General features: G+C 36.2%; 2 protein-coding genes and 1 long non-coding RNA gene across 5 annotated transcripts; 2 read left to right on the top strand and 1 right to left on the bottom strand.

Annotated features, from left to right (window-relative positions):
• Positions 1-80: 80 nt before the first annotated feature.
• tlr22 (toll-like receptor 22) lies at positions 81-27,940 on the bottom strand. Of its 3 annotated transcripts, none has more exons than XM_058757874.1 (3): positions 27,917-27,940; positions 4,244-4,328; positions 81-3,618 (listed from the first exon to the last, which is right to left on the bottom strand). In XM_058757874.1, exon 3 carries the CDS (start codon positions 3,496-3,498, stop codon positions 658-660), a length of 2,841 nt encoding a protein of 946 aa, XP_058613857.1. In that variant the 5' UTR covers positions 3,499-3,618; positions 4,244-4,328; positions 27,917-27,940; the 3' UTR covers positions 81-657. The 3 variants fall into 3 exon arrangements, with proteins under 3 accessions (XP_058613857.1, XP_058613858.1, XP_058613856.1); XM_058757875.1 differs by lacking the exon at positions 27,917-27,940 and adding an exon at positions 14,405-14,472; XM_058757873.1 differs by lacking the exon at positions 27,917-27,940 and adding an exon at positions 4,416-5,138.
• Positions 6,201-13,547, top strand: ddx52 (DEAD (Asp-Glu-Ala-Asp) box polypeptide 52). The gene is made up of 15 exons (XM_058757876.1): positions 6,201-6,390; positions 6,733-6,949; positions 7,038-7,168; positions 7,679-7,864; positions 7,960-8,103; positions 8,239-8,350; positions 8,932-9,004; positions 9,197-9,400; positions 9,583-9,673; positions 9,803-9,925; positions 11,518-11,668; positions 11,761-11,836; positions 11,944-12,015; positions 12,219-12,317; positions 12,568-13,547. Exons 1-15 carry the CDS (start codon positions 6,304-6,306, stop codon positions 12,623-12,625), a joined length of 1,824 nt encoding a protein of 607 aa, XP_058613859.1. The 5' UTR covers positions 6,201-6,303; the 3' UTR covers positions 12,626-13,547.
• Positions 20,025-21,839, top strand: LOC131528600 (uncharacterized). Its single transcript, XR_009267883.1, has 4 exons — positions 20,025-20,657; positions 21,387-21,434; positions 21,522-21,611; positions 21,699-21,839. It is a non-coding gene; the product is annotated as an uncharacterized LOC131528600 (long non-coding RNA).
• Positions 27,941-27,993: the final 53 nt, after the last annotated feature.

The raw sequence follows: 27,993 nt of genomic DNA on the forward strand, positions 1-27,993 counted from the left end.
CTATTTAAAAATAATAATAAAAAAAAAAAAAACGGGGAAAAAAAGACCCAGTTTCCACAAAATAGTAAGCAGCAAAACTTTTTAACATAGATAATAGTAAGAAATATTGTAAGAAACAATAGTAAGAAAATTGTTTGTTTAGAATCAGCATATTTGAATGAGTTTTGAAGAATCATGTGACACTGAACACTGGAGAAATTATGCTGGAAATTCAGCTTTGCCATCACAGGATTTTATGACATTTTAAAATATATTCAAGTAGACAACAGCTATTTTAAATTTAAAATGTAATAGCATTTAACAATAATATTGTTTGATCTGTTTGATAAAATAAATGTAGCCTTGGTGAGCATAAGAGAAAAAAACATTGCAGAATCAAGTACAGTCCCCAAACTTTTGAACGGTGTTATTTTAAAAACAAAAAAGAAGAAGACAATTTATGTCCAATTAAATTTACAGGAAGGCTCTTAGCATACTGTACACTCTCAGAAAAAAAGTACAAAAGCTGTCACTTTTCAAAAGGTACACCTTTGTACCTAAAAAGTCCATATTTGGTACCTTGAAGGTACGTGTTAGTGCATATTAGTATGTAAAGGGTACGAAAGTGACACTTTTATATCTTTATTTCTGAGAGTGTACCATGCCATTCTAATATCCTCACAGGTTCATTCTGTGATCTGATTTATGACCCTCTTTGGTTTCTAAAGCCATTTTTAGCTTTTGCCAGAAGACCTTAGTATCTTCTCCAGGTTTTGGCCAGCGGAGGTAGGTTCGTTTCTTCACCAGCTTCCTCATCCTGTGATATGGAGAGAGCTGATGTGTGGGGATGTCCTCCAGGAACACCAGAATTAACACATCCTTCTGCTCATCAAAGAGTCTGAAGCTCGCCACTTGGACCTCACTTGAACACCAGTTGCTCTTCAGGTAGTTCCTAGTGATCAGGCAGATGGTCTTGCGGCTGCTGTATATGCCATCAATGATGTTGTCTATTATTGGCCTTCCTGGTTCAAAGTCTCGGTGGTGAAGACACAGTCTCCAGCCCTGTTCTCCTTCTAATTTGGGAATAAGTTCCTCCATTACCCATGGCTCGTCTTTGGTGTTGTAGGAAATGAAGGCGTCGTACTGGAACGTCGAACCGTTCTGTTTCTTCTTGCTGTCGTAAAGGAAGGCTAAGAAGAGGTAGTATGCATAAACGACCTGAAAGCGCAGAAAATGCCAGACAAATGACGAGAGGAGGGTGAGAATGACTACAATACTGCTGCAAAGAAAGCAGATGAAGTCGATATTCAAGTTGCAGGATTCGGGGTTGAAAGAAGACAAGCTCATTCCTCGTAAGGAGCTAGGATAGCTACACATGTACTTATTCAAATAAACCACCTGAGTAGAATTACTATTCTTGGCCCAGTCAATGAAGAATGCATTGGTACAGTCACAAGTGAACGTGTTTTTATCCAAGTCAAGGACCTCTAGTCGAGGCAGTGACTGAATCAGGGTTTTGTTGATCGTGTCAATCTCATTGCCCCAAGCTTTTAAGGTTGAAAGTCTGGAGAGATTTGCGTTCAACAGGAAGTTCAGCGAGCGTAGCTGCGTTCTGGAAAGTATGAGTTTGGTTAGCTTCGAAATTGGGTGGAACAACTCAGCCGGGATCGAGTGGTCTTCGGACAGCGCATTCTTGGAGAGATCCAAAAACCAGAGCTGGGGGCTCGACTGGAATGTATCAGGATTCAGATGAGCAAGATTCGTGTTTCCAGCATAAAACATTTCCAAGGAGGATAAACCTTGAAGCAGATTTGAGGGTATCTTGCCGATTCCACGATGTTGACTGTGTAAGGCCAATACTCTGAGTTGCTTCAGGTCTTTAAAAGGAGGGTATTTCAATTGATCATCAGTAAATGAAATGCTGTTGGCGTACAAATCTAGATTTTTGAGGTTGGGCATGCCTGAGAACATATTATGCTGTTTGGTTAATGTTTTAGCTGATATTTTGTTTGATGACAGCAATAGAGTCGTCAGGTTATTCAGTCCTTCGAATGCATGGTCTTCGATGTCTGAAATCTGATTGTCTTGTAAGGACAGATTGTTCAGCTGTGACACGTTCCTAAAAGTTTGCTTTTCGATTTTGCTTAGCTTATTAAAATTTAGTTCCAGATCCAACAGGGAATGTGGCCCGTTGCTGAAAGCATCACCGATCCTTAACAGATTGTTTGTTCCAAGCTTGAGGACCTCAAGACTCTTCAGGTCCTTGAACAAACAGGATCTAATGATTGAGATTTTGTTACCGTACAAGTACAGAGTTTTCACCTGTGTTAAATTGGCAAAGTCATCACAGGTGAGCATGTTGATGCTGTTTCTGCTGAGATCAATGAACTCGAGAGTGAAGAGCATTTGAAAGGAGTTTGTTATTTCAGTCAGTTTATTGATTTGCAAACGCAGCGTTTTTAGTTGTGTAAATCCTCTGAACATACTTGGTGATAACTGGGATATTTCATTATCTCCTAAATCTAATTCCGTCAGGTTAGAACAGGGATCAAACATGTGGTCAGTGAGGTGTTTTATTTTGTTAGCATTTAGCCGTACAATGTGTAGCATTGGAGAACATGCGTTGAGCAGAAGGTTAGTCTTGTTCAACTTAACGTTTGCATTAAGCCTGATTTTATTCAAGAAATTCTTGAAGCTCTGAAGCACATTAGCAGCATTCTGGCCTGACATATGAACATCCATGAAGTATAATGTTTTCACTGTGGTAAAAAATGTCTTTTCTGTAACGTTCCATGTCATGGTTCCGTTTTGACCACAATAAGATAAATCAAGGTGACTGAGAGTTGGAAATATATTATCAGTGAGCTGAAATGTTGCCAAAGGGTTGTTGGAAAAATCTAGTCTTTTTAATGACAAGGGCTTTGTTGACATTTCAGTTGAGTTGAAAGCATCAAAATGGTTGCTTCCAATGTACAGTTCCTCCAAAAATGGTGATGCAAGAACCGGCTTGATTTTCTCTATGTAATAGAGGTGGTTTTTTGTTAGGTTTAACACCTTTAAATTCTGAAGCGTGCTGAAAGCTGACTCTTCAATGTCTTGTATATAATTGTAATCCAGACGTAGCACCAGCAGATTGGTTAGGCCGTGCAGCATACCTCTGGAGATTCCTTGTAGTCTGTTGCTGGCCAGATTGAGATGGGATAAATTGGAGAGATTGTCAAGTGCACCCTCTTGAATCTGCGAGATCTTATTGTTGGATATGTTCAAGTCCTGTAAGTTTGACAACTGGTTAAAGTCTCCAATCTGGATCTGTGCAAAGGCATTGAAGGAAACATCTAAAATCCGTGTATTTCTAGGTATCAGCGGAAGCCTGAAAAAGCCCATTTTGTAGCAAAGTACTTTCGGCTGGATGTCTTTTAGGGGAGTACTGATTGTGCAGTTATTTAAGGAAAATGCACTAGATGGGGAAATGAAACCACAGAGGGCAATATATAATGTGATTTGCTGTAGTGTTCCCATGTTTTTTTCTTGATTCTTTTTACATGTCAAACTGGGAATGCACTGTATTCACCTAAATTTATTTATTTATTTATCTTGCGCCCCTTTGCCCAGCATTCCAGGAGTTTGACGTTGCATTTCCTACAAATAAAAAAAGAATAATTCAATGAATTATTCAAAATTACTCAATTAATAAATCTCTATAAATTATTAAAAAGAAGTTTATTATTACATAGATGATTATAAGAAATTACACCGAAGTGAATTGGTGAATAAACCTCCAATCTATTAAATTATATATCAAAAATCTGATGTTATGATAAAATGACAAGACAAACTGATCCTCTCACAAACGTAATAAAGAAACTTTGCAACACAACCTGCCAAACTTCATTCCATCAACATGAACATGAGCAAAATAATAATTTCTGTTTGCTGCATTTTTGCAGATGACAGACAGGCAAAAAGCAGTTTGCTAGATACTTGTTCAGAAACATAAACAAAAAAAAACATTTTTTTATTTTATTTTTTTAACATCTAATAGTTCCCAAGTCAGGTAACAAATCCTCTGTATCAGGAAAACTAGTCCTTTATCAAAAACATTCCAGTGTGTGATAAATATGTAGCAAAATCATTATTGTCTAAATTAAAATCAATGCTTTCATCCGTCCTATCAAGGGTAATACAGAGAATACTTACAATATGCCTCCTACAGTAGTTGCCAATATACAGAAATGAAACATCTTACTCACTCACAAAGACTCACCTCTTCTTTTAGTCCTTGTCTGCTAAAACCCTTGGAAACAACAGGCTGGTCTTGTTTTATGCTGTATAACAGGAAGTGAAGTAATCTGAGGGAGAAGAAAGCTAAAGTAAAACCCACATATACATTCACAAACCTTCTAAACACATAGATTCTCACCTAATGAGACACTTACGGCATATGAACCTAACCTGATTCTGCTCATATATAGGCTATAATTTATAAAGCATATATTATAATTTCATCATGTATAGGTATGTGTGATTCTGTGTTTTCTTATTGGATTGCTTCCTATCCCATCATGGGATGGTTCTGCTGTCGTTCTTTATGAAAAGGTTTTCGTTCTCCTTTGGATGTGACCAACTTGAAGCAAACTTGAGCCACACAGACAGAGTAGTCAGTAAGATTCCTTATCTTAATCACATGAGAAGTCGTTCTCTCTACTATATTTCCTTCTGTCATAGGAAGAGTTTTATTTTAGTTAATGATTTATTGCTCTGGAATGTTGTGTTTAAACTCTCTCTTGCTCATGCTGTTTCACTCACTTATTTCAGTAAATAATTTAATCATCTTGATGACCATTAGGCTACAACAAATTTCTGCTTTGTATTGCAGCATCTTTTGTGTAGGTATTTGTTTTGTTGCCTGGCAACTTTTGTTTATCTTAAATATAGCTTAGTAGAATTTAGACATACATGTGACTTGGCTGTATTAAATTAATACTTAGGATCTACAAAAGACACTAAATCACACTAGAATGTTAAATCCAAGATGTCCTTAAAAAATAATTGTGCATACATTAAAAATGTCGACATTTGTTGATATTGTTAATGTTATCCTTTAAGCATTATAATAAGAACTCACATATTCAACATATTGCCAGTTTGATTATTTTTACTGAAACGTTTTTATACATAAATGTCTGAAATAAATATGGTTCTCGTCAATGTTTTATTTTATTTTGTTTTATTTATTTATTTATTGTGTTTTGGTTAATAATGATTCCTGTAACACGAAATTTATTATGAATGTGCAACAACAGCAAAAGAAAAAGTCACAAAGTAAAGGAGATTTACAAATAAAAAAACGTTTTAAAAAGAAAACAGCGCTCTCTAGTGAACGACAAAGGAAACAAAAAAGGTCTAGGGAGTCGACTCCAGAATCGAGTCGACTCTCGTTGTGAGTCGACTCCGAAATCGCGGATGTCTTCGACTTTTCCCCATACTTTTATCCTACGTGAAGTTTACTTTAGAAATAAATAACAGTCATAGTAAATTTAGTTTGTAATTATACATGCTTCTGTGATAGCTTTGTAGTTTAATTGATGCTTTGTTATGCGATGTTATGTTTAATGCAATACAATTTGGTTTTCCATTGTTAACCTAGGCTATTTGTGTTCAATTATTAACCTTAAATCATTAAAAACCTCATATAATAAACAAGAATAAAAATCAATGTTTGCATTCGTATACATTTACTCGTTTACTAACTGCTTGCTTTCTTAAAAAAAAAAAAAAAACTAACACTAGCTTTTCTAATCTTTTTGTATATACTATGTATTTGTTTTCTTTTTATTTATTATACAATGAACCAAAGGAAAAAAGGCCTCTATTCTTTTTCTATTCTGTCGGATTTCTTTTTATTTATTAGGCTATATAATTAAAAAAAACCTTGCAACCTGTACTGCCTTCAGCTAACTGACTTGTTGCTCTTTTGTTGGTTTTGATTGCTTCCATTGTCCTCATTTGTAAGTCGCTTTGGATAAAAGTGTCTGCTTAATGACTAAATGTATGTATTTTTAATATCCATGCTGTTTAAGACAATAGCGCCATCCCCTGACCATTATAATTTGACAAATTCATAGCTCATTTAAAGGTAAAAGGTAAATTAGAGTGATTTGGACAATCACGCTAAATGGAGTCGAGTGGGAGTCGACTCCGAAAAACCTGGAACCGAACACCCCTAGGTGTAATAATCGAACGCCGAGAGCGTGCTGGACCATAGGTGCTGGACTGGTGGTCATAAAACGGAGATCGATTAGTCACGTCTTTACACTTGTTTCAATGGACGCCTTTGACTTGTTTAGAAAGCTTGGGTCTGGAGCAAAGTTTGATCTGAAAAGGTTTGGTAAAGATGCAGAGCGATTTAAGGTAGGTTTTAATGCAAAGCACATGAGAACGTTAACGTATGTTATGCTGTTGTTACGTAAAATCCAGGGAATACGTGAATGTACGACACGAGATACTGCCACATGGCTAACATGTGTTTCCATTTCCCATTGAATGCTCCTTAAAGTGCTAATGCTAATCCGAGTAAACTCAAATAACGCTAAAAGAGTGCATTAACTAGAGATAATAATTGATATTTTCCACTTTTAGTTTGGTTACTGTGTTGCACAGCCTATAGAAACAGGAATGCTAGTTGCTTCTGTACTTTGTGTACAAATAAACACATGCTCAGTTGGTCATTATTAATCGTGTAACTCCCCTTAGGTAGTGAAGTCTCAGAGCAAGGACAGCTCAAATCAGCTGGCTGGAATCAGCTTTTTTGGTAAAGAAACACAAGAGAACACATCTCTGGAGTCCGGACTAAGTGAAGATGATGGTGAAGAAGGGAGTGATGAAGAGCAGTCCTCTGGTAAACGGAAATGGACTGAAACAGTGAAGACAGCACAAAAGAAAAAGAAAGGAGCTAAGAAAAAATCCGAAGGCAAGTCATCTTTTAATATTTTCTGATTGCGACCAATTCAGTGTTTACAGTTTTCAAACCGTTCTTTCTCCTTACTGTTGTGAAACAGATGCAGAGCCTGAGAAGAGCGAGGGAGAGGGCATCCAATGGATGTCATCCCAAGACAAGGCGAACGGCCCCAAGAAGAAGTCTAAAGACAAGCCCTCCTTAAAAAGACTGAAGCAGCTTCATCAGGAGAAGGTACAAACAGTTGTTACTGCTTTTCACACCACTTTTCATTTTGATTGGTCACACTTGAATATTCTTGTGTAATTTCACCATAATAAGATCTGGGGATGATATAAATTCTGGCCAATGATAATGATTATTTTCATGTCATGGCCGATATTAAAATTCTGTACAAAACAATAAAATTAAAAACTAATCAGTTGTTTTGAACGCTTTCGTTGAATTTAGTGCATGAATGTACAGTATGAAAAATAGATTTTCATATTGAGTTTTGCTCTTAGATTGCACTTAACAGGGTTATTGAATTATTATTATTGTTTTTAAATATTAGCCTAAATTGAGTTAGGTGAATGACAAAGAGTTTTACATCTAAAAATAGAGGAAATAAATGTAATATATCAGCCAGTAACTGATATGGTATTTGGGTGATTTGTGTTATGGCACAGTGTTAGAATTTACATTTATGTATCTACATGGATCTAATTTCAACTTTTTTGTTACAATATTGATTGTGTGTTTTAGGTGAATCGAATACGGCACCAAAACCGGATTAACGTGCACGGGACAGACATTCCAGATCCTATTTCCACTTTTGAAGAGCTGCAGAAGGAGTATGAGCTGGACCCACGAATCGTTCAAAACATCAAGGCAGCGGGTTTTCAAACCCCCACACCCATACAGATGCAGGCCGTTCCTCTCATGATGCATGTATGACATGTTTCTGTTGCATCAGATGTAAATGTGTGTGTTTTCCTGATCCTCACTGAAGTGTTATGATCCCATCATGGATGTGCTTGTTTTAGAAAAGGGAGATCCTGGCATCTGCTCCTACAGGCTCTGGTAAGACTATGGCCTTCTGTCTGCCCCTGCTGGCCCACCTTCGCCAGCCCCTCAACAAGGGTTTCAGAGCCCTCATCATCTCCCCCACCAGAGAGCTCGCCACTCAGGTAAACCTTCAGCTCACCTCGTTCTGATTATTACTGTAGACTACAACAAATAATCTATATATTGCTGACAGTTTAAATGCATTGACTGGCATACAGAATGCAGTAAAGACTAGCATCTTTGTTTTTTTTCTCTAGACTCACAGAGAGTTGCTCAAGCTGTCAGAAGGAGTGGGCTTCAGAGTTCACATGATCAATAAAGGAGTTGAAGCTGTGAAAAAATATGGACCCAAGACAGCAAAGAAATTTGGTATGTTATGTATATGTATATTTATTATACTGTATATGTTTAAAATATTTTTTTAAATTATTTTTATTCAGCAAGGATGAACTGATTAAAAAAAGATATTTATAATGTTACAAAAATATTGTGAATACATTTTCTTATGAACATTACATTCATCTTAGAATCCTGAAAACAATGTATAATGATTTCTGTTAAAATATTAGCAGCAAAATTGATAAATAAGAAATGTTTCTTGAGCATGAAATCAGCATATTAAAATAATTTCTAAAGGATCATGTGACACTGAAGACTGGAGTAATTGATTCAACTTTGCCATCATAGGAATTAATTGCATTTTACAGTAGTAAACAGTTATTTTACATTTTAAAAAGATTTCACAGTATTACTGTTTTTATTTTAACGCAGTTGATGCAAAGGTGAACTGAAAATAACAATGAGTTAGGATTTTGCTTTGAGATCCTTGAGTGTTTAGCATAATTATGTTTCTAATGTGGGTTTTCAAAAATTGTGTGGTTAAAAAAAAGTTTGAGAGCTGCTGTTTTAGAGTGATTCACTGTCTTATTCTTAATACTTTTGTTTTCCAGATATATTGGTGACGACTCCTAACAGATTGATATATTTACTAAATCAAGACCCTCCTGCTATCAACTTAAGTAGGTCAGTGATTTGTGAGAAAAACTCTGTGGTTCAGTTTAAGAAAATCTCAAATCTGAACATTACACTTCAAGAAAATACATTATTAATTAGGTGTTTTCATCAAACAGCTTCCAGATTGTGTCATGTTAACCGTCATACACCGGAAATCAGTAGCTTCTGTCTCCAGTCTGAATGTATTTTTACTGTCTGTAGTGTGGAGTGGCTGGTGGTGGATGAATCTGATAAGCTCTTTGAGGCTGGCAAGACTGGTTTCAGAGAACAGCTCGCTACTATCTTCTTGGCCTGCAGCTCTCCTAAAATCCGCCGGGTTCTCTTCAGTGCAACCTTTGCCACAGATGTAGAGCAATGGTGCAAACTAAACCTAGACAACCTCGTCTTTGTCAACATTGGACCCAGGTATGTTGTTTCATGCGACAAGATTAATTCTTATTTCGTAGTATAAAATTATTGCTATTTTAGGTGTAAGCTTATATATAGTTATTAATTTTTTTAAGTTGTACAAATTTTACTTGCATTTAATTTAATTAAAAAATATTACATTATTTAAAATTCATTTACCTAGCTTTGTCCTTTCACAGGAACTCTGCAGCTGAGACCGTGGAGCAGCAGCTTCTGTTTGTGGGTTCAGAAAATGGAAAGCTACTTGCTATGAGAAACCTTATAAAGCAGGTCTGTGAAGTTCTCACTTTAGTCATTTATTTTACTTTAGTCAAATATTTTTCTATTTTGAAAAAATAATTCAGATGCCTCATATGGAGAAGTGAAGAAATTGTCATAATTTCCATCATTTTCTTTCAGGGATTTCTGCCACCAGTGTTGGTGTTTGTTCAGTCTATTGACCGTGCCCGAGAGCTGTTCCATGAGTTGGTGTACGAGGGAATAAACGTGGATGTGATTCATGCGGATCGCACACAACAGCAGGTTAATAAAAGCACCAGATTATCTTTAAAATAACACCATTAAAAAAGGATTTGAGGACGTAAAGTTGCTAAATGAGCTTTAGTATGTTCACCAAAAAACATCACAATTTTTGTCAAAATAGACTGATACTTCAAAGAATCAAAATCTCTGATACAGTCAAGATTTTTACTTTAACCCTTTGTACCCTACCATACAAAGTGACTTAAAAACAGCAATGTTGGATAATTAAAACATGGCTGTATTACAAAAAAAAAATCCTGTTACTCAAAAATATTGCATTATACAGGTGCATCTAAGAAAATCAGAATATTGTGAAAAAGTTCTTTTTTTTTGGTAACATTTCAAAAAGTGAAGCTTTCATATATTCTAGATACATTACATGAAAAGTGAAACATTCCAAAAGTTTTTTGTTTTAATTTTGATGATTAGAGCTTACAGCTCATGAAAGTCAAAAATCCAGTATCTCAAAATATTTGAATATTTCCGAAGATGAATCAAAAAAAGTATTTGCAAAACAGAAAAGTTCAAGTTCTTTTAAAGTATGTTCATTTATGCACTCAATGCATCAGTGAGGTGTGGCATGGAAGCGATCAGTCTGTGGCTCTGCTGAGGCACTATTGAGCCTTCAGCTCGTCTGAATTTTTGAATTGACTGTTTCTCATCTTTCTCTTGAAAATATCCCATAGATATTATATCCTCCTCCACCTTTCACTGACTTCTTTACGCACTAGGGCTTCAGTCTTTCCCCAGTTTGATGCCAAACAAAATGCTTCCCATCAGACCCAAATAAATTAAACTTGCTCCTTAGCAAAGGTGAGCCTAGCCTTTTGATTATTTCTGCTAATGAGAGGTTTGGTCACTGCAGAGTGAGCTTTCAGTCCAACTTCTCTTAAACGTGCCAAGACAGATCCTTACCCTGTTTAGCGCTGAACTGTAGCTCAAATAGTAGAGCATGGCACTAGCAACGCCAAGATCATGGGTTCGATTCCCAGGGAAAGCAAGAGCTGATAAAATGTAAAAACTGTAACTTGAATGCAATGTAAGTCGCTTTGGATAAAAGCGTCTGCCAAATGCATAAATGTAAATGAACTGGCAAGCAATTCCAGCTGCAGTGTTGAACCGATTCCACATAATCCTCTCTTCTCATGCATTTGTCTTATGTGGATAACCAGTCTTTTTGGGGGACTTGAATTAGCATCATTGTAAAGCTGCAGTATTTGCGAAATCACGGATTTGGAACGACCAACTTCTCTTGCAGTGGGTGAAAGGGTCATCCCCTTTCCCTTCATCTGGACAACCTCCTGTCGCAGGCTTTCAGTCACCTTAGTGCGGCCCACAGTGATAATTAGAGGAATGCTGTCACTTAAATAGGGTTTGTCATATAAATTAGCTCCAGGTGCCAGATAAACACTTTTAACTTGGAGGTATCTGTAAGTGCTCTCTTATTTTGATCAGTTCTTTTTTTAAATATTAAGTTTATAATACTGTGCTTCAGACCTTAAAATTTAGGAAATTGTTCTTTAATTTTGATCTCCAGTGAAATATTAGTATAATATTTTCTTTAACTGGTCTTTCTTTGTCTCTCTCATTAGAGGGACAATGTTGTGAGCAGTTTCCGTTCGGGGAAGATCTGGGTGCTGATCTGCACTGCTCTCATGGCCCGTGGTATTGATTTCAAGGGCATCAACCTGGTTATCAACTACGACTTCCCTACCACTGCTGTGGAATACATCCACCGCATCGGTTAGTCTTTTGTAGCTTATTATTTGAGTAGACAATTTATGTTGTCTAGTATAATTTATTATACTAAGCTTGCTGCTTTGTTTTCTCTATAGGGCGAACTGGAAGAGCAGGACACAAGGGGAAGGCAATAACTTTCTTCACAGAGGATGACAAGCCTCTCCTTCGCAGGTAATAACTGCACTCTACAACTGTAATAGTATTGCCAGAAATTTAAGGGAGATCCCTTTCTAACCCTGATTGCATGCGCCTCTGCTCACTTATTTTTTATGTATCAGCATTGCGAATGTCATAAAGAATGCTGGATGTCCTGTCCCTGACTACATGATCGGGTTAAAGAAAATCAAAAGGTACTCAGTTATATTATATAGGTGTTATTATACCATGGCTTTCCTCATTTTTGTGTTTTTTTTAATAAGTCTGGCATAGTTGTTTGTTAAATACTATGGTTTGGAGATAAAGTCTAGCATGTTTACATGTGCAAAATGCTTTCTGGAGACTAGTGTTGCTATCAAATGTCACAATGTAAGACCTCTAATTTTTCTCCCTAAAGCAAATTGAAACGCCAGCTTGCAACAAAACCCCCCAGACGGTCAACTATTCGCACGACTCCACGCATTCTCTTTGAGAAAAAGCCCGGCAAGAGAAAAAGGTTTGTTCTGGATCCCAGTGCAGATAGACAGACAAGTTTGTTTTAGCCTCGCTGAATTTAAAAAACAGGACCAGAATCGCATTATTTCAGACTTTGTATTGACAATTAATTCATCGTTTTAACGTCTATCATTTTAAACCCATTAACAGTTTAATTTTGTATTGCAATATTTAATTGACTTAATCATAATGGTGGTTTCTGATCGTAGTTTGGTGTGTAACTTCAATACATCTTCACTGTTTAATTTCAGGAGAAAAAGAAAGGCTGCAGCAAAAGGCGATGCATCAGAAGTAATTTCTAACAGCTGATGTGGCACATTGAGAGTGTTGTACAGACTGCTATTTTTTTTTTTCTATCCACATTATTGTCTCTAATAAAGTGAATGTTAACCAGACTGCGAGAAGATCTTATTATGACAATCAACAGTTTGAACAGAGCTTGAAAGTGCTGTTCCATTTAACATTTCATAAAACATTAGCACCATAAACTGAAAGAGGGTCTCTTTAATGATTTGTTTTTATCAAATGCGATTTAAACGCTGGTGCAGTTCAGACTTGTAATGTCAATCTCTGGTTTACATCTCGTCATTGTATCGTGTGCATGGTATGTTGAGTTTCAAGCATCAAATAGTTTTTTGTGTTTTCATCTCTGTGCCATGTGAGATGATCACAAAACAGCCAATCAGAATATACTGGATGTTGTGGGGTGTTGGGCCAACGAGTTTTCATTATGTTCCCGGGGCCATTTGGACCTGGTGAAACATAAGCTTATAAAACAGTCATAACATAATATTTCTTAACTAAAACCACATTGTATGTGATCAGTAACTTATTAATAAGTGATTGCACAAACATTTGTCGTTACAGTGTTATTACCATGTTGTTAATAAATTTGCCCTGTTTTTATTAATAAAATTAATTGATATGTGACCCTGGACCACAAAACCAGTTGCACTGGTATATTTGTAGCAATAGCAACAATACATTGTATGGGTCAAAATTATTGATTTTTCTTTTATGCCAAAAAGCATTATTAAATAAATATTAAATAAAGAGCATGTTCCATGGAGATATCTTGTAAATTTTCTACCGTGAACATATCAAAACTTAATTTTTGATTAGTAATATGCATTGCTAAGAACTTCATTTGGATAATTTTAAATGTGACTTTCTCAATATTTTATTTTTTTGCATCCTCAGATTCCAGCTTTCAGATGATCAAAATTTGACCCTTATGACTTTTTTTTTTGGTCCAGGGTCACATACAGGTGCATCTCAATAAATTAGAATGTCGTGGAAAAGTTCATTCATTTCAGTAAGTCAACTCAAATTGTGAAACTTGTGTATTAAATAAATTCAGTGCACACAGACAGAGGTGGGTAGAGTACCCAAAAACTGTACTCAAGTAAAAGTACTTGAAGAAATATTTACTCAAGTAAAAGTAATAGTCTGAATAGTTACTTGGGTAAGAGTAAAAAAGTATCGGATAAAAAAACTACTCAAGTAGTTAGTTACTAGTTACTTTGGATCATATACTGAATATAGTCTATTTTTATTTAGATCATATTACACACACATATATATATATATATATATATATATATATATATATATATATACACACACACACACACACACACACACACAGCCGTTCAGCACATAAAAAATTAACCAGCTTAAACCAGCAAAGGACCAGCATCCCAGCTTCAAAACACACCTAACCAGCATATGGTGTTTTTTTTCAACAACACTGGTAATAAATCAATATATTTGAATGATTTCTGAAGGATCATATGACTCTGAAAACTGGAGTAACAGCTGATAAAAATTCTGATTTGCTTCTGTCTGTTCTGCAAAATGTAAACAAATGTAGCCTTTATTTCTGCAAGCGTAAATATTGTGAAAATATCAATATTAATAGTGTCTAGGCAAAGGCATTCCTCCTGGAACTAACGCGGGTTTGGCGGGTGTTCATTTCATACTCTGTCACAGCTTATTTAATGAATAATTTATACATTGTATTTAATGTGTAAGTATGTACAACTGGTAATGTCATAGAGGTATCGTGTACTGTAATCGAATCTATACCTGTGGAACCGACAGCACATGCGTTCATCTAATAAAGATCTTCATAGCTAGCAAACCATAGCCTTTGCAGATTAGCTTTCAACTGACTGTAGATCCAAAGACACGTCTTCAGCGCTCCTGATGTTACAACTCTGAGTGAGAACCGCTTCAGACGACTCGGCGCGTGCGGCAGGGAACTGAACGAATCATTCAAATTGATTCGCGAACCAATTCACTGGTCTGCCAAATGGTTTGATCAAGCCTTCGGACAGAATTGACTCAAAAGAATGAATCATTCGCGAACGGGCACCGCTCGTTGCCCAGAAAAAAGTAGACGACGCGTTTGTATGTCAGTTGAGTCAATTTAATGCCGCATATATATGCAAAAGAAAATAGTTTTGCAAAAGAAAATAAGTTTTGCAAAGAAAAATAAAGAATTGCAAAAGAAAATGAAGTATTGCAAAAAGAAAATAAGTTTTGCAAATAAAAATAAAGAATTGCAAAATAGATAAATAAAACAGAGCAAAAGCAATGATTTTGCAATACATATTTTCCATGGCCATATCTACTAATTTATTTGCAATGCAGCTTTTATTTTGCGTTTCAGTCAAGTTTGAGCTTGCGATACCGTTTTCCCTTTGTGCTTCACGTTTCTGCGCGTCTCACTTTGTGGCGCTGTTTTGACATGGGGGTGGAGTCAGGGGACGGGGGCGTGTCCAAGAGGCCTGGGCATGCCTCCCTGGAAGTGACGTCATCGGCCCGAGACGCAGATCACAGCTGATCCAGGCACCGTCACTGAGCAGAGGCATGCGGGCAGATCGTTTCCTTTTATTCACTAGCTTTAAAACATGCATGCTTTCGTTTTATTAACAAATGTATATGTGTATTAGCAGCGTTTGCTCAAGTTAAAGAAGTTGTTAATATGAACATCTGCTGTTTATTTCTCTCAATGTGTGCACACTTTTATAGCATTAAAATGTGTATTGTTTCATTTGGTTAACTAAATGTGCATTAATAGTGCTTGTTTAAAATCTCTTAACCTGTGCACAGCGCTCTTTGTTTACATTAGTTCAGAGTTACTGCTAGTTTTAATGTAAAATAATGCAATTAACTTCACAAACTATACATCATTAAAAAGGTCTAAGACTCAAGCTTCATATCCATCTCGACTTCGTTTTTTCATTTACATAACTCCTGGCATAAATTAAGAAATGATTGGCACTGGAAGTTTTAAAAAAAAAATGAAGCTTGAGTCTTTTTGGTTTAAATTTCTCGTGGCCACGAGATATTAATGGGTAAACAAACCAGCGTGACCATAGCAACCTGGGATTATCAGAGATGTATTTATTAATATTTTATTTTTAATTAAGAAATACATTATTAAATTATTATATTAACACCACCACGGGGTAATTTTACCCATGGCTGTTTTTCAAATAGGCTACATAATATATTTTCAATTAAAAATATCCAAGTCTTACAGTCATTGACTTTTACTAAAATTGTGTTATTTACAATCCCTGTTTATTGTTAAAAAATTGTTTAGATAAAACCAGAACAAAAATGGGGCATTTATACCTATAAGCGCCATCAAGACAAATTTACGCATAATTCCTGTCATCACGTTCAAATGAAGATGTTTTAGATGTTTATTCCTCTACTCATAAATGTTCAAACTTTGGATTAAATATTAATTTGTGTTTGCAATTTTTATCGCTTATGGTTCGCTACTGTGTTGCTTATTTATTCCTGAAAAAAATCTGAACTATGATGTAATGAATAAAACAATTTTATGATTACCCCAAGTTTATTGGTGTTGTTCTCTTATTCAAATGATAAATTATATAACTAAACAAATTAATTAATTAGGTGAAACTGTGCACTTGAATTTGTCATTGTACATCTTTTGCAATGTGGTGAATTAGTATTGCTTATAATAGTCTATTTAGGGTGTTTTAGTCATTTAAATAACATGGGTTATCTTGAAACATTTTATTAGCTATAATATTACAACGTAATTCTCGTTGTCATTGCAGACTGGTTTATATTCATCATTAAGAAAAGTGATTAGTGTAACCTGCTAAAAAATAGCTGTGAACTTAAAACAACAGGACAAAAACATAGCTGATGACTAAAAATAATAATTTTATGACTCTAGACATTGTGAAGACAATGGCATAATACAGTGACATACTACGTTTTTAGCCATATCAAAACAGTAGTCATGGCACGGGTAAATTTGACCCGCTGGCGCTTTTAGGTATACAGCGACCTCTGGTGGTTGAAGTGAAACTAGCAGTAACTCTGAACTAATGTAAACAAAGAGCGCTGTGCACAGGTTAAGAGATTTTAAACAAGCACTATTAATGCACATTTAGTTAACCAAATGAAACAATACACATTTTAATGCTATAAAAGTGTGCACACATTGAGAGAAATAAACAGCAGATGTTCATATTAACAACTTCTTTAACTTGAGCAAACGCTGCTAATACACATATACATTTGTTAATAAAACGAAAGCATGCATGTTTTAAAGCTAGTGAATAAAAGGAAACGATCTGCCCGCATGCCTCTGCTCAGTGACGGTGCCTGGATCAGCTGTGATCTGCGTCTCGGGCCGATGACGTCACTTCCAGGGAGGCATGCCCAGGCCTGTTGGACACACCCCCGTCCCCTGACTCCAGCCCCATGTCAAAACAGCGCCACAAAGTGAGACGCGCAGAAACGTGAAGCGCAAAGGGAAAACGGTATCACAAGCTCAAACTTGACTGAAACACAAAAAAAAATCTGCATTGCAAATAAATTAGTAGATATGGCCATGGAAAATATGTATTGCAAAATCATTGCTTTTGCTCTGTTTTATTTATCTATTTTGCAATTCTTTATTTTTATTTGCAAAACTTATTTTCTTTTGCAAAACTTTATTTTCTTTTGCATATATATGCGGCATTAAATTGACTCCATACGTTTGGAATAAATTGAAGAATTTTGAACTTGTACTGCATTAAGTTAAAGTAACGAGGGGAGCGTCACCCACAGTAACGAAGTAAAAGTACCGTTTTTTCACTAAAAATGTACTTGAGTAAGAGTAAAAGTACCCATTTTTAAATATACTCAAAAAGTATTAGTTACCCAAAAAATTTACTCAAGTAAATGTAACGAAGTAAATGTAACTCGTTACTACCTACCTCTGCACACAGACTGAAGTAGTTTAAGTCTTTGGTTCTTTTAATTGTGATGATTTTGGCTCATATTTAACAAAAACCCAACAATTCACTATCTCAACAAATTAGAATATGGTGACATGCCAATCAGCTAATCAACTCAAAACACCTGCAAAGGTTTCCTGAGCCTTCAAAATGGTCTCTCAGTTTGGTTCACTAGGCTACACAATCATGGGGAAGACTGCTGATCTGACAGTTGTCCAGAAGACAATCATTGACACCCTTCACAAGGAGGGTAAGCCACAAACATTCATTGCCAAAGAAGCTGGCTGTTCACAGAGTGCTGTATCCAAGCATGTTAACAGAAAGTTGAGTGGAAGGAAAAAGTGTGGAAGAAAAAGATGCACAACCAACCGAGAGAACCGCAGCCTTATGAGGATTGTCAAGCAAAATGGATTCAAGAATTTGGGTGAACTTCACAAGGAATGGACTGAGGCTGGGGTCAAGGCATCAAGAGCCACCACACACAGACGTGTCAAGGAATTTGGCTACAGTTGTCGTATTCCTCTTGTTAAGCCACTCCTGAACCACAGACAACGTCAGAGGCATCTTACCTGGGCTAAGGAGAAGAAGAACTGGACTGTTGCCCAGTGGTCCAAAGTCTTCTTTTCAGATGAGAGCAAGTTTTGTATTTCATTTGGAAACCAAGGTCCTAGAGTCTGGAGGAAGGGTGGAGAAGCTCATAGCCCAAGTTGCTTGAAGTCCAGTGTTAAGTTTCCACAGTCTGTGATGATTTGGGGTGCAATGTCATCTGCTGGTGTTGGTCCATTGTGTTTTGAAAACCAAAGTCACTGCACCCGTTTACCAAGACATTTTGGAGCACTTCATGCTTCCTTTTGCTGACCAGCTTTTTAAAGATGCTGATTTCATTTTCCAGCAGGATTTGGCACCTGCCCACACTGCCAAAAGCACCAAAAGTTGGTTAAATGACCATGGTGTTGGTGTGCTTGACTGGCCAGCAAACTCACCAGACCTGAACCCCATAGAGAATCTACGGGGTATTGTCAAGAGGAAAATGAGAAACAAGAGACCAAAAAATGCAGATGAGCTGAAGGCCACTGTCAAAGAAACTTGGGCTTCCATACCACCTCAGCAGTGCCACAAACTGATCACCACCATGCCACGCCGAACTGAGGTAGTAATTAAAGCAAAAGGAGCCCCTACCAAGTATTGAGTACATACAGGTGCTGGTCATATAATTAGAATATCATCAAAAAGTTGATTTATTTCACTAATTCCATTCAAAAAGTGAAACTTGTATATTATATTCATTCATTACACACAGACTGATATATTTCAAATGTTTATTTCTTTTAATTTTGATGATTATAACTGACAACTAAGGAAAATCCCAAACTCAGTATCTCAGAAAATTAGAATATTTACATTTAAGTTTCAATTAATGACCATCCCTACAGTATAAATTCCGGGTATCTCTTGTTCTTTGAAACCACATTAATGGAGAAGACTGCTGACTTGGCAACGATCCAGAAAACGAACATTGACGCCCTCCACAAAGAGGGTAAGTCACAGAGGGTCATTACTGAAAGGTGTGACTGTTTACAGAGTGCTGTATCAAAGCATATTAAATGCAAAGTTGACTGGAAGGAAGAATTTGGGTAGGAAAAGGTGCACAAGCAACAGGGATGACTGCAAGCTTGAGAATACAGTCAAGCAAAGCTGATTCAAACACTTGTGAGAGCTTCACAAGGAGTGGACTGAAGCTGGAGTCAGCACAAATTCCAAGTATGGGTCACCATACTTGGCCGTATGTCACTTCACTTCATTAGTTCATGGGCGTAACCACCATATACTTTGGTTAAAATTGGAAAAATACCAATCTGTCCCCCCCAATAATAGGCCTATTATATTGTAATATGTGACATATGGTATGCCCTCCTTTAATGAACCCTGGTTGTAGCCTAGTGGATCTGTTATTTCCGATTTACTTTCAATTTAGGAAAAACAAGGGAAACAAAACTGTGTGACCACCCCCCTCGATTGTAACTGGTGCTTAAATGAAATGAAGGTAGGAGCTAAAACAAAGAAGCAGGACCGGACAAACAGGCCTTTTTTTTTCAGACGGTAACAGAGGCGTGGGAAGTGGGGGTGCTGCAGCTTTTGTCCTAATAATTTTAAATAAAATTTAAAAATTACACTCAATAAGTTATTGCATACTATTTTATAATGTATTACAATGCAGAGGTGCAGATAAATGCCACTATTTGCAATAAGTAATGTTTATTGCGGGGTGTTCACATTTGGACCCCCCCAATATCTATACCATGGTTACGCCCTTGCATTAGTTATAAGGGGATCAAAAGCACATTAAATGTTATTTTACAGGAAGTTATCAGAGAAGTCACGACATGTTATTTGCATGCTCAGTGGGTTGTGCTGTTGGGTTTGGTTTTTTATCACTGTTGCATCCTGTTTTTGCATTCTTGTTAACGGTTTCACTTAACTAGAAAACCACCACATCCCTCATTTGCTGAGTCAATCAGTCAGGGTTCCTTTTTTATTAACTATGTTCATATTTGTCATGTTGATTATGAGACCAAAGCTCATGGAAGAACCTTCCGAAGACCCTTGAAGAGCAACCTAAGGATGGAAACCTCTACTCTCTATAAGTTAACATGAAGACAGCAGCAAAATGTGGTTGTGACAGACAGGGAAGTGACAGATAAGTTTGTTTAAATTAAACAAATTGCTTGATCTGCTTTTATGGCTATTTATTTATTTATAAAGCCTGTAATAGGCATGTAATAAATGTGCTATTACAATCTTAGACAATATTAGTTGTTAAAAGATTTTGTGACTCCTACTGATTCTGTCTAGAAATAATTATCATATACTATACATTTAGTATACAGTTAAACAATATGTGTTTAATTTATAAAGTGGCATAATTATTATTTATATTACAATTTTATTTTGATAGCCATATATTTTTTATTCGTAATAATATTTTGTTGCTAGTGTTTGGAGGACCCTCGTTAGATGGCGCACCCTCTTGTTGTCAGTTGAGAAAAATCCCGGTTCTCATGGTGCGTGTAAATATTGCATTATGAAATAATATTGCATGATATGTTCATATTTCCAAGTTTTATTGCTCTGTTGTAACTTAAAGAAGATATTGACAATATTCAGTATTCAGTAACTACTGAATGATTTATAGCATGTAACAATGACAGCAGTGTTAGGTTTAGGTGTCTACAAATGATCGGGCTGTTAGCCTATAGCAGCCTTTTTTGTAAATCGCTACATGTTGCATCTGTGGTTGGTCTATAGAGTATATAAATTGCTAAAATCTTAAATTTATTGCTACTGTTATTCACTATTATTTAGTTTTTTAGTTGCAATTTTTGTTGGCTTCTTGTTTTGGGCACTTGTTCAGCCGTCAAGATGCTTAATCACTTAAACTATAAGTGAGGCCTTTTGAATATTACCATTTTGAATATTACTTTGTAGCACATACAGTTTTAAATATGCTTTATACAGCTTGTGGTGTAGTGTTTAAAGTTCTTGTCTGGAAACCGAAGGTTGATAACCTACAAGGCCAATCCATAAGCTATCGTCATTGCATATGATAAACTGAATAATTAATTTTTTTGTTCACTTGAAAAGTGGGTTTTCAGTGCCTTCAGGGCAGTCATAATAAAACATGCAGTTTAAACATATATGACTTCTTTTGAGAAGTTCAAATCCTCATTACGATGGTCAAACTTCACACAGTGGATTGCGGTTCTAACTACTGTTTTATTTGCATTATTCAGGGTACAATATTCTGCCACCATCATCAACCCATAGTGGGTCAAATTAAGGTATTTGTGTTTGTTTGTGAAATGTATGTATATTTGTAAATTCTTAAAAGTAATTGATGACATTAACAAATGCAATGGTATATGTAGACCCCTGTCCCGTGTATGGAAAATCCTAGAGGGTCGGGTGGAGTGATAATAAATGACCTGGAGACGTTTACCATGAACAAACAACACCTGGTAGGTTTACATGCTTTATTACTTCCACTCCAAAAACTGAATGACTAGCGACTTAGTTTATTAAATGACTGGTTTTGTCTGCTGCAGGTGACAGTTCTTCTCTCTAGAGGTGAAAAACTCCATCAGACCAGTTCTATTGTAACAGCAAGTGAAGACAAGAAAGAGAAATGCCTCCCAAGACCGTAACATTTCACCCTTTATTCTTCAAATAAAGGCATTTTACCATCATCTGTGTCTTCTGTGTCTTTCAAGAGGTCTATAGCGACTTAGAATATGTCAACATATTGTCAACAATAATATGTCAACATATGTCATCTGTAAAAATGAAAAATCCAACACAATACTAGACTTAAAAATAGGAAATACTAGAGTAAAAATAGGAAAGAAAGTGAGCAAGATAGTGGTAAGTGATGGATTTTAAAAAGATGATGTTGAAAAGACGGTTGCTGCATCGCATTTCGCTGATTTAATTCCGCATTTCGTGAATGCTTTGAAGACGCTGTGCTAGTGAGTGTCCATGATAACACCGTGCACGACACTGACACTGTTGTTATCATGGGCACTTCAAAATACATTAATAATTCTAGATACATTATTATCAGACTTTTAGAAATATATTAGCTTATTTATACATTTATATATATTCATATTAGGGACCAGTTAAATTTCATAGCACTGTATGTTTGTTGCGTGAAATTCAGTCTGATTTTCACATTGATCTAAACAAAATCAGCAGACGGGCTGAATAAAAATGCAAGTTCATTCTCTGATGGGAGGTGGCGCTTATGGAACAGCAGAAATACAGTGTTTATCATCATTACCCCTCCACACAAAGCAGTGCTGCAAACTCAGCTTTCTGTGTCTACCTGCTTGCCACAGAGAAGAAAGTCAAACAGTATTTACCCGTTTTCATTTAGGCCTACATGTTTGTTTGCATGTAAAGCCTATATTTTACCATTTTAATCTGAACTAAAACATGGCAGTCTAGAAAAGAGATAATAATAATAATAGGAGTATTATAGTAATAATAATTAATTTATTTTCTTTTACCATTTTCATAACCTACTGGCAGGTGTTTTTGCTTTAAGCATTAATCTCTCTCACACACACTCTCCATAGGTGTAATGTTTTATACTGTACAAACCATATCGCTCTACACCAATACTACACCTAAACCTACCCCTTACAGCTAACTTTGTGCACTTTTACTCTCTCAAAAAAACTCATTCTGTTTGATTTATAAGCTTTTGTACCCATGGGGGCCTCAATTTAGGTCCCCATCATGACACGAGTCCCCATGAGTCTGTGTGTATTCAGGTTTAAGTCCCCACCAGGATATATAAACCTGTACACACCCACATCCACACACACACTGACTTGAACTGAACTGCTGGTTTGTCTGGCCAGAGGAGAACTGCCCCCCTGACTGAGCCTGGTTTTTCCCAAGGTTTTTTTCTCTATTCTGTCACTGAGGGAGTTTTGGTTCCGGGACTTTTGTCGCCTCTGAATTTCTTAGTTGGGGACACTTAATTTCCAGCGATATCGTCGACTTTTGATATTGGAAAGTTGCTTTGACACAATCTGTATTGCTAAAAGCGCTATATAAATAAAGGTGACTTGACTTGATTTGACACACACACGGGGAGGAGTTGGAGGTTTGTGCGTTGCTCAAGGGTCTCACCTCAGTCATGGTATTGAAGTCAAATGCATGGAAAGGCAGTTTCATCCTGCTAAAATATTAAGTAATTTAATTTCTCATACATGCCATTCTCATAATAGCTTTGTTTGTTTGTTGCCTAGGAAGTTGTGTTGTCTTAGAAAATTGTTAAAAGAAACAATTCTTTTTGGTTTACTTGTTTATGTTTCTTTAAATAAGTGGGATGTGATGATATCAACTGATTGTGCCTGTTACTCTAGAAAGCCACTAGATGGCACTGTAGCTTTCCTGTAGCTCAAATAGTAGAGCATGGCGCTAGCAACGCCAAGATCATGGGTTCGATTCCCAGGGAAAGCAAGAGCTGATAAAATGTAAAAACTGTAACTTGAATGCAATGTAAGTCGCTTTGGATAAAAGCGTCTGCCAAATGCATAAATGTAAATGTGTTAAGTGTTACACACGTGGTCAGAATTGTTGGTACCCTTGGTGAATATGATCAAAGAAGTCTCTAAAAATAAACCTGCATTATTAATACTTTTGATCTTTTATTAAAATAAAATAAAAATCACAAAAATCTAACATTTCATTGAACTAAAACAATTGAAAATGGGGGAAAATCTCATTATGAAAAATGTTTTTCTCAAATACACGCTGGACACAATTATTGGTAACCCTAGAAATTCTTATGAGTAAAATATCTCTGAAGTATATTCCCATTCATATTCACAATTTTGAGCACTCCAGGGTGATTATGGACATGAAATTATCCAGCCATGGCTTCCTGTTTCACAGAAATATAAATAAGAGGGAAAACAAAGTCCAAATTCTCTTAATCATCCATCACAATGAGAAAAACCAAAGAATATATTTCTGATGTGCAGCAAAAAAGATAATTCAGCTTCACAAATTAGTGAAGTGGCTTTAAGAAAAGAGCTAGAGCAGTGAAAATTCCCATTTCCACCATCAGGGCAATAATTAAGAATTTCTAATCAACATGCCTGGAAGAGGACGTGTGTCTATATCGTCCTAATGCACGGTGAGAAGGAGAGTTTGAGTGGCTAAAGACACTGCAAGGACCACAGCTGGACAATTGCAGAAAATAGTTGAGTCTCGGGGTCAGAAAACCTTAAAAAAAATTGTCAAACAACACCTACATCACCACATGTTGTTTGGGAGGGTTTCAAGAAAAATTCTCCTCGCTCATCCAAAAACAAACTCCAGCATATTCAGTTATCAGACATGACTGGAACTTCAAATGGGACTGGCTTCTATGATCAGATGAAACTAAAAAATGAGCTTTTTAGCAGCAAACACTCAAGGATGGGTTTGGTGAACACAGGGATAAAAAGTACCCCATGTGTACAATGAAATATACTGCTGTATTTTTGATGTTGTGGGCCTATATTTCTGCTGGAGGTCCTGGACATCTTGTTTAGACACACGGCATCATGGATTCTATCAGATACCAACAGATAAAAAATCAATAAGTGACTGACTCTGTTAGAAATCTTATGGGCCATGTTTTGATCTTCCAACCGTACAATAATCCAAACACAAACCTCAAAAACAACACAAAAATGGGTCACTGAGCACAAAACCAAGCTTCTGCTGGCCATTCCACTCCTCTGACCTGAACCCTGTAGAAAATGAGTGAATTGAAGAGAAGAAGCACCAACATGGAGCTGTGAATCTAAAGGGTCTGGAGTGATTCTGGATGAAGGAATGGTCTCTGATCTCTTGTCAGGTGTTCTCTAACCTCATCAGGCATTATAGGAGAAAATTTAGAGCTGTTAAACTGGCAAATGGAGGTTTCAAAAAGTATTGAATAAAAGGGCCAATGTGGCCAATGTGTATTTGAGAAAAACATTTTTTTCATAATGATATTTCCCCCCCATTTTAAATTCTTATTATCCAATGAAAGGTTAGATTTTTTTTTTCCTCAACAAATAGAGAAGGCTGTAGCGCCAAACACTCGTCCGAAAGTCCAGTAGGTCAATAATATACGGTGCGTAGATCCAAAAATATGAAGATTAATAGACCAAGAAGATCCACACTCATCCAAATAGCCCAAAAAGGCTGATCATTTATTACTCAGAGGTCATAAAAAAGTGCAAAAAAGTGCAAAGGTGCATTTTTTATTTTATTTTTTAAAATAAAAGATCAAAAGGATTAACAATGCAGATTAATTTTCACAGCCTTCTTTGATCATATTTACCAAGGGTACCAACAATTCTGACTACGTCTGTATGTGTTGGATATGAGGCTATTAAGAAAGGAGAAAAACAAACCTTGGTTGGTGTTAAGATGAATAAAGACAGACGACTGAACAAAACACAGGTTATATAAAAAAAACAGATTATAACTAAAATCACTCAATCAATCATTAATTAAAATGATTCTGAGGTTTATGTTAAGAAAAATCTGTCTGTAAACATTTTAAAATGATTCAACCCCCATAAGTACAATTTTGTAGAGAACCTCCAGTGAACATTACCTTAAAGAGTTAGTTCACCCAAAAATGAAAATTAGCCTGTTCTTTATTCACCCTCAAGCCATCTGAGGTGTATATGACTTTCTTCTTTCAGATGAATCAATCGGAGTTATATTAAAAATTGTCCCAGTGCTTCCAAGTGTTATCATTGCAGTGGGCGGGTGTTTCTGTTCAACAGTCCAAAACAAGTCAAATAAAGTGCGCGCATCCATAGTAACACATGCCTCACACAGCTCTGGGGGGTGAATAAAGGCCTTTTATTCATGCGCTTTTGTAAGAAAAATACCCATATTTCAAACGTAATAAACACTTTTCTATCACTTCCACTATCTGTCATAAGGCGAAGCCATTCCGGCGGATGCCATAGAACGTCGGCATTGGGTGATTAGTGACAAATGCTGAGAGAGAACAAAAAGTACAAACCGAGAATTTGTAAAGAAAAATGTCAGAGGATTTCGATATAAGCCAAGAGGAGACTGATTTTCCTTTGCCAAAGTAAGGAAAACACAGGCTAATTTTCATTTTTTGGGTGAACTAACCCTTTAAACTGCTTACAAGCTTCTGAGACCTTTCTACTGAAATCTTGCCCCATTCTTTCAGTTTCAAGATCTATGATCTTTTTCATGTTGCCTTTGCTTTCTTCAAATTCTAAAAATATTTGAATGACATTTAAATCTGGAAACCAAACAGGCCACTCAAGAAAATTCTTCAGTTGATTTGAATGTATGCTTTGTAATGATTGTCCTGTTGGAAAAACCAATAATCACGAGCTTCAATCTATTCACCCAAAACATCACATCTTTGTCAAAATGAACTGATACTTCAAAGAATCCATGATATCTTTCTGTATGTACTTTCAAGATTTCCACTTAATTGCAACTGCAAAGTATCTAACAAGACTGATCCACCTACACGTGTTTGACCACGGAGAGGGTGTTCTTCTGCTCAGGTCCCTATTGTGTGCCAGCACTGTGACATAATACTGTGTCTTGTCTTAAAACCACATACTCTGTTGTTGCTTACTAACCTTTACATTCAAACATTACAGCTAAATGTATTGTGTTAGAATTTAACATTTAAACAAGGCAAAATTGTTTGTTAACAGGTTCATAATCAAATCCAATATAGCTTGATTCAGCAGCTCTGAGTCTTGAGGCAGAATCAGGCTTTTGAAGTTTCACTTCTGTGTTGAACTTCCATACAGACACAAAGTTTCAGGAATGAAACAGTCAAGCAATCATGTACAAACATACAGTAGTCAACATTTGAAGTGGATCAAAAAAGTTAATCAAAGTACAAGAACACATTTTGGTTTTAAGTTTTAGGACAAGTTTGATGAAAGGTTTTGATCCACTTCAAATGATATTAGTATATATGAAACACAAAATATATATATTTTGCCCCTGAAGTCTTCTTAAAGTTACAAAAGCATTTTGACATGTTTGGATTAAATGTTTCTCATGTAAGACAATACAGGAATGGAAAATCCTATTCAAGAATCTGATACAAAATTGAATAATTTCAGTTTTAGCTTTGAAACGTGATGTTTGACTGTTCAAAATGGTTTAGATATGAAATTAAATAATTATAACATCATAGTTATTAACACTGTAGTTAATAATGCATTTGTTGTTATAAGGATCAAAAGCACATTTAATGTTATTTTATGTGAACTAATCAGTAGTACCAGTTAACTTGTATTCGTGTGCTCATTCTCAGTGGGTTGTGAGGTTTTGGTTTTTGATCATCAGAACTGCATCCTGTGTTCATACATTACAGTTTCATTTGTAGGTAACCACCACATCACACGCATCATTTTATAGAACAATCAATCAGGGTTGTTTTTTTTAACTATGTTCACATTTGTCATGTTGATTATGAGACCAAAGCTCATGGAAGAACCTTCAGAAGAGCCTTGAAGAGCAACTAAAGGATGTAAACCTCTACTCTCCATAAGTTCAGTATGAAGACAGCAGCAAAATGTGGTTGTGACTGGAGGTGTCACGGTTCTTAAATCCTATGCCTTCTCCTTGTCTCGTGCTCGTTGTTTATGTGTGTGTGTGTGTGGGCGTGACGAATCATCGGCGCTGATCACGCTCCAGCTGATTTAATCACCATCACCAGCTGCAGCTCATCACACCACCTTTAAATACTCACCCATTTCTCATCTCCTTTGTCAGATCGTTGTTTGTGAGTCTCCGGTTGTGTTGCTGTCTTCATTTCCAGCCTGGTGT

The sequence above is a fragment of the Onychostoma macrolepis genome, chromosome 21 (genome assembly GCF_012432095.1).
Source record: "Onychostoma macrolepis isolate SWU-2019 chromosome 21, ASM1243209v1, whole genome shotgun sequence".
NCBI classification, from domain to species: domain Eukaryota; kingdom Metazoa; phylum Chordata; class Actinopteri; order Cypriniformes; family Cyprinidae; genus Onychostoma; species Onychostoma macrolepis.